Genomic DNA, 13,991 nt, shown 5'->3' on the forward strand with positions numbered 1-13,991 from the left:
AATGTTAAAATCAAGCTAATCCTCTGAAACTTGAGATTTAACCAGGAGATGGGACAGATAAATATTAATTCCAATCATCCTTCTCAACCAGCATTTTCCAAGTATGTTGGGATTTACTTGGCTATGTTGAGGAATGGCACTATATGTGGAGGGTCTTCAGCTTAAAAATGATTGATATAAGCATGAAATAAATTAAATTATAGTTTATTCTTTGGTTACACAAATGTGAAGAGAAGATGAATTCTCTTATATCTGGCTTGGACACATGTTGAGTGTGAGTCATCCTGCCATGAAAAAGTTCCCCATTACAGGAAAAACAGTTGTTCTGTGCAGAGTTCTTGTCTTGTTTCAGTGTCTGTTCGTGCACTCCGTGCAAGGGGAACAGCCAAATTGCTCGGAGAGGAAGCCAGATGATTGGGTATTAATGCAGCCCATAAAGAAAAGTGCAGTTGTTATGTGTTTTTTTTCTCCGTGAAGCTAAGGGGTATGAATGGTGAGGGAGGGAAAAGCCAAGACATTCCTCGTTCCAGACAATTCTGATTCAGCTGCATTGAAGCTACATTCATATAAAAACCTAAACTAGGTAATTTATTGTGTTGGTTCCTTTCCTGTAGGTTAGTATGTTGTGAAAATCCAATGTAATGAGTTTATGGTTTAGTATCATGTAACCAGAATATGTGTTACTTCAATAACTAGCATAATGGCAACCTGCAAGGCATCTCCAGAGCTCCCACCTTGGTGGGTTGATTGAACAAAGCAATAATGTATGGCTCTTTCCCCATCTGTGTGTGTGTGTGTGTGTGTGTGTGTGTGTGTGTGTGTGTGTGTGTAGTTCTTATTTCTGGATAATTTCAACCCCTAAAGATGATGGAAATGGTACTGTGATGGGATTGTTACCTGTTTGTAGGACTGTACCTATCAATACATCCAGTCTCCGAGGAAGCTAAGTATGGATTGATGTCTTCAAAATGTTTATTTACTTGTTCCTCTGCAGGATTTGGGAATGGAATCGACTTCGCTGGATGATGTCTTATATCGCTATGCCAGCTTTAGAAACCTTGTTGATCCAATCACCCATGACCTGATCATCAGCCTTGCCAGATACATCCACTGCCCTAAACCAGTAAGTGCTTGCTTGCAGTTGGGGGCAAAACTTTTGGGTGTGTGATAGAAAGTCTGTTGGATGGAAATGGATAAAAAAGATGTAAAAAAAAAAAAACTAAAAAAAACCCCAGTCATTAGCACAAGGGAGGAAAATGTCTAGTTTAATGAAAATAAAAACTAGGGGAGACATGATAGCAATGTTCTGATATCTCAGGGGCTGCCACAAAGAAGAGGGAGTCAAACTATTCTCCAAAGCACCTGAGGGTAGAACAAGCTTGTCTCCAGAAGTTGTGAATGCCCCAACACTGGAAGTCTTTAAGAAGAGGTTGGATAGCCATTTGTCTTTCCTGCCTAGGCAGGGGGTTGGACTAGAAGACCTCCAAGGTCCCTTCCAACTCTGCTATTGTATTATTTTATATGTGAAATCTTGTATTAAGAAGCAATGGGTGGAAGATAATCAAGGAGAGAAACAACTTAGACCTAAGGAGAAATTTCCTAACAGTTAAAACAATTAATCAGTGGACCAACTTGCCTCCAGAAGCTGTAAATGCTCTAACACTGGAAATTTTTAAGAAGAGGTTGGATAGCCATTTGTCTGAAGTGGTGTAGGTTTTCCTGCCTAAGCAGCGAGTTGGACTAAAAGACCTCTAATGTCCCTTCCAACTCTGTTATTCTAAAAACGCTTAGCTGTTGTAGCTAATAAAAAAGAGGTTGTATCCACAGAATTTGCTTAAGCAGGTTAAATGAAAAACTACCAGTTACATTTCATAACATAGTATGTGCGGTTATTATTAACTTTAATTTTATATATGGATTGCTTATCATAAAGTATAAATTCAGTCTGTTTTGTTAGTTCATGGTTTGGTGTATTATTAGCCAGGTTGATTTATAAATCAGGATAAGTGTGTGTGAACTCAGTCACTGTGTCATCTTGGTAATCTGATATCTAACTTTTATGTTGCAATAAAATTTGTACAATCCATAGAAGTTAGGTGGGTGGAGCATCTAGCTCAGTGGTGGTTTCCTATAGATGTTCCTACCGGTTCGCTTGCGCACGCATGTGCACTTAAAAGAAACTTGCTTGGAAAGCAAGGAAAACAGCTGAGGAGCGGCAATTCAATCTGCTACCCCTGATCAGCTGGGCTTCAAAAGCTGAAATAAAGATAGGTATAACCCAGGTACAGGTGGGCAGCCCCACTTTCAAAGCAACAGAGAACCTCTCTGTTTGATGGCAGAGCTACCGGTTCGGGAGAACTGGTGGGAACCGGTAGAAATCCACCACTGATCTAGCTGACCTTGATTGATTTCAAAAAGTTGAGCAAGGCCAGACCTACTTAGTGCTTAGATGAAAGACTCCATGAAATCCAAGATTGTACTGTAGTTAGTTAGATTAGGAAATTTGTGGGAGGGGGGGGAGGGATCTTAAAAGAAAGAAATTGGAAACCACTGTTGTATTCTTGCCAAGAAAACCACATGAATGTTCCATGAAGTTGCCAGATGTTGAGCCTGACTTGGAAGAGAATTTGCCTTTGTCTGAGCTACAAAATATCTAAGAGTGTATGCAAGACACACAATTTCTCTGTGGCTCTGACTGAACAGTTTATGCAGAAACAGGCACAAATAAAAATGTTTCTTCCATTTTCCTCCCCATCCTTCAATATCTGATTCTAGGGCTGTAGTTCTTGTTTAAACAGATCTGCATATTTATTTGCCATTGGGAATTCTTTGCTTCAATTTGCTTTGTTAGTGGGCTTATTTCCCTCTTTTTGGGATATTGTGTTCCTTTCTCTGGATACTCACTGCTTGTTCCCTATAATGAGATTATATTAGTCACTGGAAATTTCTCAACTGCCTGGCTGCAAAGGACAGTCTAACATTTATGGTAGGGATTTGGCCTTTTTAATGCAGGAGAGAGAATCCAGGGGTTATTTGCAGCCTGGCTCCAATTTTTTGATGCCTTGTTTGGGCCTTGCTCATTCAATAATTGGTATAATTCTACCCCTAGGCCTCCTTAGAAAGTAAAACTAGTAATTGGATGTAGTCTAAAATGCTGTTGCTGGAATTGTTCCCCCTATCAATACATCTAGGCAAATATAAGTTCTGGGGCTAGGAAGCAATGTTGCCAATTTCTGGGAAAAGTCCACTATGTCAAGTCCAGTCTGGCCGCTGTTTTGTGACTAGGTGTGCCTGTGACTTGCTTTCAACATTCTGGGAATGTTTGCCAAGATCAAAGGGTAGCCTTAAACCAAGGAAGTGTTCTTACTCAAATAGTGGGGTATCCTGGCTTTTTCATAATAACAGGAAGACACCTTGGAGGTCTTCTAGTCCTTGGGTTACCAACCTTTTGGACTTTAGGGACCACTAAATTCATAATTTTAAATCCTGCAGACCAATAATATCAGTGGTCTCCAACCTTGGCAACTTTAAGACCTGTGGACTTCAACTCCTAGAGTTCCTCAGCCAGCAAAGCTGGCTGAGGAACTCTAGGAGTTGAAGTCCACAGGTCTTAAAGTTGCCAAGGTTGGAGACCACTGAATAATATGATCTGCCTAATGACCTGCTGAGTGGGCATGGTTAGGTGGTCATATGACTGAGTGGGTGTGGCCAACTCAATGTCACTCACATCAAGGGGTGCCTCACCAGTCTCTACTCGCCCCTCTCCTCCCAGCCACTCCTTGCCTGCCCATCTGGGCTCCTTAGGGCCCCAACAGGAAGCAGTTGTTGGAGCTAAGCAGCCATCACGAGAAAGAGTTGGCAAAACAGCTGGCTCAGTTCAGATTGAATCTGAGCATGAAGGAACAGAACCACCCCACTGAGTTCTATGAGCATAGGCTTTCCAAGCAAAGGGAAGACCTGCGGGAGTGCAAGGCCAGGTACCGGCGCCTGGAAGCTCAGCGGGCTGGGATTGTCAGCCAGTTCCAGGCCATGATACAGTCCCACTGGAACGAGGTCCTTCAGCTCTTTGCCACCAGCGGCACTTCCCTCCAGCCTTCACCCACCCCGCATCAGGAGGCTGAAGCAGACTCAAGTCCGAATTTCTTCCCTCCTTGGACCCCTACAAGAAACTCAGCCCCAGGGGATGTAGTTTGAGAACCCCTGATTGCATATAAAAAATGCAAATAATTTTTCTGCAGACCACCAAAATTTCTCATGGACCACCAGTTGTTGACCACTGTTCTAGTCCAACCTCCTGCTCAAGCAGGAAACCTTATATACCATTTCAGACAAATATTTCCAATCTATTCTTGAAAATCTCCAGTGTTGGAGCATCCACAACTTCTGGAGACAAGTCACTGCATTGATTAATTGTTCTTTCAGGAAAGTTCTCCTTAGTTCTAGGTTGATTCTGTGTTTGATTAGTTTCCATCCATAGCTTCTTGTCTTTTGGTCCTTTGGAGAATAGGTTGACTCCTTCTTCTTTGTGGCAGCCCCTTAAATATTGAAACGCTGTTATCATGTCACCACCAGTCCTTCTTTTCATTAAACTAGGCATACCCAATTCTTACCAACTGTTCTTGATATGACTTAGTCTTCAGTCCCCTAATTGTCTTTGTTGCTCTTCTCTGTACTCTTTCTAAAGTCTTTTCTTTTTTATACCGTGGCAACCAAAACTGTGTCCATATGCAGGTGAAAAAAAGCTGCTCTTCCTTGGAGTGGATAGTCCTTTCATAACTTCCATTGCATTGTTTATTGATGATTTGGAAGAATAATTGCCATTTGAGTTACTTATTGTAAACATCTAAGTTGGGGAGGTTGTGTTTATTTGAATAGACAACAACTGTATTGATTCTTTCTCCCTGGAGCAATCCTCGGTTTTTCCTCATATGAAGAAGGACGATAGGAGCTTTTCTTCCTGAGAATAGTGAGTGCAGATTACATGGAAATGAGCATTTTCCTAAATGCTTGAAATATTTTTATTCTGCTCTATCACAAAGACCAAGCGCATAAACTGCTGAAGAGCCAATTGAATTGGGGATAAACAAATGACTTAATACAGCAGGTGCATTTAGATGCTTCCCAGCAGAGGCGAAAAAGCAAAAGGAAAGTTGTGTATGTTTGGGGGGGGGCACAAAACATCTAGGGCATGATTTTTAGAAATAGGCATGCCCTGGAGAGACATTTCCAAGCTAAGGCATATGATGAAACTTGATTGCTAGGCAATCCCGTGCATTCCTTAAGCAGACATTTATGATAATTATAGCTAAAACGCCTTGATTTACAAATGAGTTCCACCGTTGTTGTTTTTAATGGGCCTACTTTATTGAATAGTTAAATCACTATTTATTTGATGGTGCGGCTTTCAGATGGTAACTAGAAATTAATTGCACCCGTTGCAAAACTCTCAGGAGGTTGAATAACTAAAGCTACCCTAAACAAAACCATCGGTAGGTAGCTGAATTCTATTTAGCTTCAGAAGCTCTCCAGTTTTTCCTAACAGCATGGATAATAGATGTTTGCAATGTGAAAATGACACATATTGCAATACTCAAGCAGCTGGATTATTACTCAGAATTCAGGGGCCTCCAGCCTTGGCAACTTTAAGACTTTGCTGGCTGAGGAATTCTGGGACTTGAAGTCCACAAGTCTTAAAGTTACCAAGGTTGGAGAACCTTGATTTAGATGACTAATTAACTTCAGAACAGTACTTTTCTTTGAGCCTGGTGGTGATCTTTGTCTCCGTAGTAGCATAATAGTATTTTTACCTTGCTTGAGCCCACCACAGATTTCCTCTAACTCCCCCCACCCCTGGTTAATTATGTTAAACAGACTAGCAGACCATATGGATTTTTATTTTGCCATGGGCTAATTAAGGTATCGTTTTAGAGTATGTGCTCTTTCCCACCCACCCCCTTTTTAGGCATACTGTGATCCACATATGAGGGCTGTGGATCACAGAATGGTGATCCGTAGGAAACAACAACTGAATGCAAAACTGCTGGTGACCTTCTAACGCTGCACCATAGAGAGTATTTTAACTTACTGCACCTGTGTATGGTTTGCCAATTGCACAGTGGCAGATAGGACAGCGCTCCAGAGGGTCAACATCATTGCCTAGAGGATCATTGGTTGCCCTCTCCCCTCCTTGGAAGAGGTTTATAGCTCCTGCTGCCTTAAGAAAGTTCAAAACATCCTCAAAGATCCATCTCCTCCTGGGCATTTTTTTTTGAACTATTACCATCTGGCAGGCGGTAAAAGACAATAAAGTTAAGGACAAATAGGCTGAAAACAGCTTCTATTCCAGAGCAGTGACTATATTGAATTCTACTGCATAGTGCAATATTAATGCAATAGAATAGTAATAGTGTAGCCTTCATTGTCATTATACTTCATGTATACAACGAAATTGGTTTTAGCCTCACTGGTGCAATCCATGACAAAAAATACAATCTCAAGGGTTTTCATTTCAATTGCATGGAATGTGAAGAACGCGTGCTTTCGTTTCATTTTTATGGTTTTTCTTATGTATAATGTACACTGAAGATGGCATTTAATTTCATTGTACGAGGTGCAATGACAATAAAGTATTAACATATGGATGTGGAACTAGAAACAAATGATCATGCTTGGCAAAATTAGGGAAAGTAGAAAAGAGGGAGATGGGTGGAGGAATAGAATCAAAAACTGTTTTGGAAGCTCTTCAAGTTAGTGTTATATACTACAAACAGGTTGACTGCTTGCCGATTCAATCACCAGATATAGAACCCAACTTAGTGTTGTTGTCAGTTGCAAAGTCGTGTCCCACCCATCACGACCCCATGGACAACCTTCCCCCAGGCCTTCCTGTCCTCTACCATTCTCTGGAGTCCATTTAAGGTCACGCCTATTTCTTCAGTGACTCCATCCAGCCAATCTCATTATCTGTCATCTCCTTCTTCTTCTGCCCTCAATTGTTCCCACCATCAGGCTCTTCTCCAACTGAGTCTTTGTTTCTATAACAAACTTAGTGGCGTCTGCTTAATTATACTGTTTATCACCTTGTTTAAAAAAAGAAAAAAAGAATATTTTTGTATATGTTCACAGAAGCACCAGGAATTGATTACACCCCAGTTTTAAATTAACTTTTTAATTATGATAGGGCTTGGACCTGCTATGGCTACAATTATGTCTAGGGAAAGTATCTGCTGATGTTGCTGGCTGAACTATTTATCTTTTGGCTTTGGAAGGGAGGGTTCTGAGCACTTGCCGTTGGATGCTCAGAGAGAGTTGCTTCAGACTTTTAAAGTGTCATTTTTAATCATTGTCCTTTCTCAGCAATTTTCTAGCTCAGTGTTTCTCAACCTTAGCAACTTCACAATGTCCGCATTTCAACTCCCAGAATTCCCCCGTCAGTTGCTTGCGTGGGGAATTCTGGGGATTGAACCCTACAAATCTTAAAATTTTAAGTTGAGAAACGTTATGCAGTGATGGAGTGTAGAAAAATGTAAACAGAAGTAACAGAGGGAACTCATCTCTTGGTGGCTACATCAACCCTCCATACTGTTTGCTTGGCAACTGGCTTGCCATTGGTTTCATTTGGGATGTTTGTGTCTCTCTAGTCTAATCTAAATTTTGGGAATTTCCTGATAGTTTTCTGTCCAGTCATGAGTCTGTAGAGATTCTCAGTCATCCAGGTCATGGTTGTTCCAAAGGTGCTTTTTCAGGAGACAAATGGACTTTGTTTTTTCTTTGAAGACATTTCGCTTCTCATCCAAGAAGCTTCTTTAGCTCTGACAGGATAGTGGGGAATGGAAGGATTTATATTTCTTGCAGACAACTGGTCCTTTGCATCCTTTTAGAGGGCCATTGAAGCACTTGGAGGTTTATCTGTGTGCTCCTGAGGACATAGACAAACCTCCAAGTGCTTCAAAGACCCTCTAAAAGGATGCAAATGACCAGCTGTCTGCAAGGAATATAAATCCTTGATTCCCCACTATCCTGTTAGAGTTGAAGAAGCTTCTTGGATAAGAAATGAAATGTCTTCAAAGAAAAAAACAAAGTTCAGTTGCCTCCTGAAAAAGCACCTTTGGGGTGTCCAGTTATAACTAGATTTGGTCCTGTTTAGTTTTTTTTCCAAAATTGGCCGGAATTGGTTAAATGCAGCCATCAGACCAGAGGTGGATTTCTGCCAGTTCGCCCTGGATCAGGCGAACTGTAGTGGCGCCAGTGGCGGACTCTGCCCACCTGCCCGGACACTTCTGCACATTTGAACAAATCAGTAGTAAAATAAATTGAAACCCACCACTGCATCAGACCTGATTTGATCTTGATAGGCATCAGATATTATAAACTCTTCCTCTTCTCTGTAGTCTCAATATTTCCTCCCAACTGTGAAATATTAGGTGTTTATTCAGTGATGGGATGTTCACAAGGCTATTGTTAATAGGAGGAGATGATTGTGATGACATCTTTATGCTGATACATATAGCAGGTTCCCAGCTGCCCCTGGCAAATAGAACTAAATTTGTGCCAGTGCCCCCAATAAGACATTAACAGGATACGAATCTGGAACTTTTTAAAGTATCTTAGATCTGGTTGGCTGCTCCAATTAGTGTTAACATAGGCATTTGTAGAAACTATTTCCCAGGAAGTGATGGAGCAAAGCGGCAGTATAAAATACAATTGCATTTTGTCTGTGTATCAAAATGCATTTCAAGTTGCTAAGATATTAATTAACTTTGTTCCTTTATAATCATGTTCCATGACTATTATACAGTGTAACAAGAATGTATTGAACATTTTTGGTGATACGTTTAACAACTTTACTTGATATAAAATAGGAACATGGGAAACTGCTTCATGCCTAGTCAAACAATGGCCCGTCTTTGTCTCTGCTGATTAGAATCAGTTAATCCGAAGTCACAGGCCCAGCTCTATCTGGAAAGGGCAGGCATTAACCTGAGACCTATTGTATCTTCGTCATTGAAGCACAGTGCACTCTGAGAATCTCAGGCAATGTTTCCTAAAGAAAAACTATCTTTTCTAATGGAGAGGAGCAGTGGTGGGTTGCCAATTTTTTTACTACCGGTTCGGGCACACTCCCCTCCCCTGCGCTTGCACACATGCGCAACACTTCTGTGCATGCACAGAAGTGTCTGGGCAGGTGGGCAGAGCCTTCCGCCGCCGCTACTACCAGTTTGCCTGAACCGGGAGCAACCCACCTCTGGAGAGGAGGAGAAATACCATGTTTCTCTTGAAATATAACCTACCCCAAAAGTAAGTCCTAGCTTGATTTTTATATGTGAGTCCAATGTAAATCCTACTCCCAAAATAAGCCCTTATTAAGATCCCGAGTTCTGTTATTGGCTGCAGAGGCCTTCAGGAAAGCCTTGACGGCTGCAGAAGAAATTTCTGAAGGCTTTTGACATTGAATAGGAGGCTGGGGGGGTGACACACACAAATGAGGTGTGTCAGTGGACAACAACTCCACCAAAAAATAAGACCTGGTACCATTTTTGGTAGCAAAAATATATATAAGACAGGGTCTTATTTTCAGGGAAACATCATAGAGGTGTTTGACTAGGATTTGGAAGTCACATTGGAGTTCACAATGGGTTAACCCATTGTTGATCAGCTATAGTTTTTATAAGAAAACTAAGATTTTATCCAAATATTTACCTATGAATGGGGAGTTCATAGGTAAATAGAAGAATATAAGACAATCCCTAATGAAAACAAAGAAAGCAACTGTAGACATTATTGCTCAAAAACCTGGATGCATTTGAAAAACAGTCATCCTTTGGGAAAGCTGTCTTGCCTGCTAAATTTTAACACTTTCTTCTTCCAGTACATCCTCCCTGAATTTATATTCAGCATATAAGTTGAATAACTAAGGGGAGAGTATATGATATGGTGTCACTTCTTTACTGATCTAGAATCAGTTTGTTTCTTCGTGTTCTGTCTTGAGTATGGCTTATTGCCTTACATATTTTTTGTGTATTTTTGTATTTTCCCCAAAAAATATTTTTCAATATTTATGGAATCTGGATTGGAAAAAGATGTGTTTGGTTTTAAAATTGGAGGAAGAAACATCAGTAACCTGCACTGCACTGATGGATTTACTCTGATAGCTATGATAGATAGCTCTAATGATAATAGGAGTACAGTGGAAAAATGGGACTAAAATTGCATATAGTATAATGGAACTAAAATTAAATATAAAAATAGCAAACAAATAACAACTAAGACAATGACTAGCCTTGGAACTGACAGTGAAGATATATCAAAGTGATAGACAGCTTCTGCCTTTTAGAATCAACCATTATAAGGAACAAGAGTCAAGAAATACACTGCAGACTAACTCTTAGTAAAACAGCTATGAAGACCTTGGAAAAGATATTCAAATGCCATTATTGTTTATAGAGATCTTAACCTTGCATGCAACAGTATGCTTTGTGACACATTATGGAAATAAAAATTCTAGATAAGAAGGATTAACACTTTTGAACTTTGGTGTTGGGGAAGACTCCGGAGAACACAGTAAACAGCCAAAAAGGAAGAAACAAAAAGAACCAAATGAGTTATCAAACAAATCAGCCCAGAATTCTTACTTGAGGTACAAAATATTGGGTTCGAATTATCCCACTTTGGACATATTATGTAAAGACCTAGTTCTTTGGAGAAGGCTGTAATGCTGGGAAAAGTAGAAAAGAGAGGTATGACCAGCAACAAGGCGGATGGACTCAGTTACAAAGATGATGGATACGCTGTTGGAAGACCCAAATGATGAGTTAAGGACAGATCTTCCTGGAGGAAATTTGTCTATAACTGCCTTTTCCAGCAAGTTTGAGAACATGACATGGCTGAAGCAAGTAAGACAGTTTTGTTTTTATTTTGCCTCCCAGTGATCTGCATGGTTTTCTATGCTCCAGTATTTGTTTCTTTGTCACCTTTGCTGTCTAAGGAATGTGCAGGAGCCTTCTCCAACACTACAGCTTGAACAAATTTTCCTTGTGTATATTTTTTTTCATGGTCCAACTTTTACAATCATAGGTAACTATGGAAATATGACAATAGAAACTGATTGCTAATAGAATAGAATATGTGTAGATTGGGGTTAAATTGTGGGGTCCTTGGCACTTTCTGAGCTTTGTGGTTTTCTTGCACACGTTTTATTACCAAACTAGATAGCATCATCAATGCTAGAAGGGAGTGGGGTGTGCTCTTATTTTCATATACTAGAGTGTTCTTAGTTAGGCTGTTGTTTACTGTTACCTTGTTTCTCCGCATTGGGGGTTCCTTGATTGATTGTTGGTCTAGTGTTAATCTTGGTGTTAATCTCTGCTCATATGAGTGTTGATTGCTGGTGAGGAGATATTTTGGTCTTTTTGTTTCCTTTTGGGCTTTATGATTGTCTTTGAGTGGTATTAGATGTTGTTCATCTCTATGTGTCTTCTGATGAACTAATCTGCATTTAGTTGCCAAGCTGATGTCCTTGCTTTTGATTGATTGATTTGATTTTATTATATTTCTATGCCACCCTATTCCCAGAGCGACTCAGGGTGGCTCACAAACCAAGTAAGGGGGGGGGATACAAACAGGAAGAAAGGCAACGGACAAACAACAACAACAATTTAAAAACAATCAACAGCCACACAATTTGAGCGGGGGCGGGAACTCATCAGCCCCAGGCCTGTCGGAACAGTCAGGTTTTAAGGGCTTTGCGGAAAGCCTGAAGGGTGGTGAGGGTCCGAATCTCCACGGGGAGCTCGTTCCAGAGGAACGGAGCAGCCACAGAGAAGGCCCTCCTCCGGGTGGTAGCCAATCGGCATTGGCCGGTGGATGGAATTCGGAGGAGGCCTAGTCTGTGGGATCTAATCGGTCTGTTGGAGGTAATTGGCAGCAGGCGGTCTCTCAAGTACCCAGGTCCAATACCATGATACTTGATACTTCAATACTTGATTTATAGTCTTCATTGCTGTGACAACCAGTGTGATTCAATGTTTTATTTCTGGACGGCTTTGATCAATCTGTGATCCCAAGAAGGTGAATTCTTGCACACATTCAATCTCTTTCATCATCAGTTGTTATTTTGACATTTCCATTCCTCACACTGGTCGTATGCTTGGTCTTTTTGATGTTCAGGCCTACTTTGGATTCTGAGAGGAGAGTTGTGTTGTCAGCATATTGAAGATTGTTGATGTTCCTTCATCCAAGTTTCCTTATGATCACTTCAGCATACAGATTGAATAAGAAAGGTGAAAGAATGCAATCTTGCTGTACTCCTTTATCTTGAACCAGTTGTCTCCATATAATGTTCACAGTGATTTTCTGATAAGTGTTGAGTAACTGCACCAACTAGACCAGAAGTCTTCTGGGGCTCTCCACAGCTTGTCACAAAGTTTTCTTGTAGACAGTGAAGCAGATGTAGATATTCTTTTGATAATCCTGAGGTTTTTCCATGACCCAATGTAGATTTCCAGTATGGTCACTAGTGTCACGACCCCTTCTGAAGCCATTTTGAACATCTGGTAATTTTCTTTTGATGGTCAGTGCCAGATGTTGTATGATCTTAAGGAGAATCTTGCTAATAGGATGAGGACAATTATGTGGTAATTGGAGCAATTTTTGGAGTCACCCTTTTTTTTGGGAATGGAATTAACATGGATCATTTCCAATCCCACGGCCAAGTATTAATTTCTTAAGTTTTCTGGGACAAGGCTGTGATAGCTGTGGGTGATACAGGCCTCAACAGTTCTGTGGGGCTTGTATGAATGCTTGGGGCCTTGTTCTTTGGCAAGTTGGCTCATTGTCCACAAAACTTACTCCTAAAGGATGGCTGGTTTTATTTCTGCTTCCCTTTCTTCTTCATCCTGAAGAGACTGGACCTGTGGCTGGCATATAGCTCTTCTGTGTATTCTTGCCATCTTGTTGGCCAGACAATTCTTTCTGCTACTTGCTTGTGATGATGTTTTTATGAGCAGTAAATGGTGTTCAAATCTTTTTGACTTGTACTGATGTATTCCTCTTTGGAAATCTGTATTCAGTCTCCTTGTTTCCTCACAGTTGCCTTTCCACCTTTGGCTGATTTTCTTCACTCAACTATTCTGATGGTGGCATCTGAGAGCCATGTATACTTGTTCTCGGGCTTTTTGTACAGTTTGCATTTAACTGCTGTTTCAGTGATGATCAGTTGAATTCCTTCCCACTCTTTGTCAAACAGCTTCTTAGCAGCATCTAGTAGTTTAAACCTATTTTTCATCTCAATTGCATGGATGGATGAGATTTTGGTGATACCAGAGTTCTTTGGTGGTGGCGTCTTTTTGGTGTTTCCTAATTTGACTCTGATCGGAGCCATCAACTATCCATGATCCGCACTGCAATCAGCAACTGGATATGTCTTTAACAGTGATAGCTGAGTTGGTCCATCTGTGGCTGCAGAGGACATAGTCAACTGGATTACAGTGCAGTTCATTTGCTGAAGTCCAAGTGTATAGAAGCCTTGTACTGTTTGAACCTGGTATTCATGATCTTAAATCAATTTCCATGGCAGAATTGATCAAATTACTCCCTGCATCATTCTTCTTCCCAAATTCAAAGCTGCCCTTTTTCTGCTTGGGTGCCAACTTTTACATTGAAATCACCCAGTATGGAAACAATATCTTTTTTGGTCACTTGCTTCAGAGGTTTTTTTTGATGCTGGAGTAGAAATTCTCTATTTCAAGCTCCATTGCGTCGGTCATTGGGGCATAATCTTGGACAAGTCTGATTCTGAGGGGTTTGGCACAGATTCAGATGGTTATAATGCGATCATTAATCGTGAAGTAGCTTTCTACTGCTTGGGTGAGTTTCTTGCTTGTGATAAATGCCAATCCATTTGTTTTCTTGATGTCATGTCCTAAGTAATAAATAGTGAATTCCTCAGACTAGAAATAGCATTGTCTATCCAGTGTAATCTCACTGACGCCAAG

At 40.6% G+C, this 13,991-nt stretch overlaps 1 protein-coding gene across 1 annotated transcript in view; it reads left to right on the forward strand.

Moving 5' to 3' along the window:
- Positions 1 to 13,991, forward strand: part of LRRC75A (leucine rich repeat containing 75A) — a 60,059-nt gene that overhangs the window by 23,670 nt on the left and 22,398 nt on the right. The window contains exon 2 of the mRNA XM_014064947.2: positions 995 to 1,123. Within this exon, the coding sequence (XP_013920422.2) occupies positions 995 to 1,123 (129 nt within the window). The remainder of the gene's footprint in view (positions 1 to 994; positions 1,124 to 13,991) is intronic.

The sequence above is a fragment of the Thamnophis sirtalis genome, unplaced genomic scaffold (genome assembly GCF_051295495.1).
Source record: "Thamnophis sirtalis isolate CommonGarterSnake01/CBP01778 unplaced genomic scaffold, rThaSir2_p1.2 scaffold_6, whole genome shotgun sequence".
NCBI classification, from domain to species: Eukaryota; Metazoa; Chordata; class Lepidosauria; order Squamata; family Natricidae; genus Thamnophis; species Thamnophis sirtalis.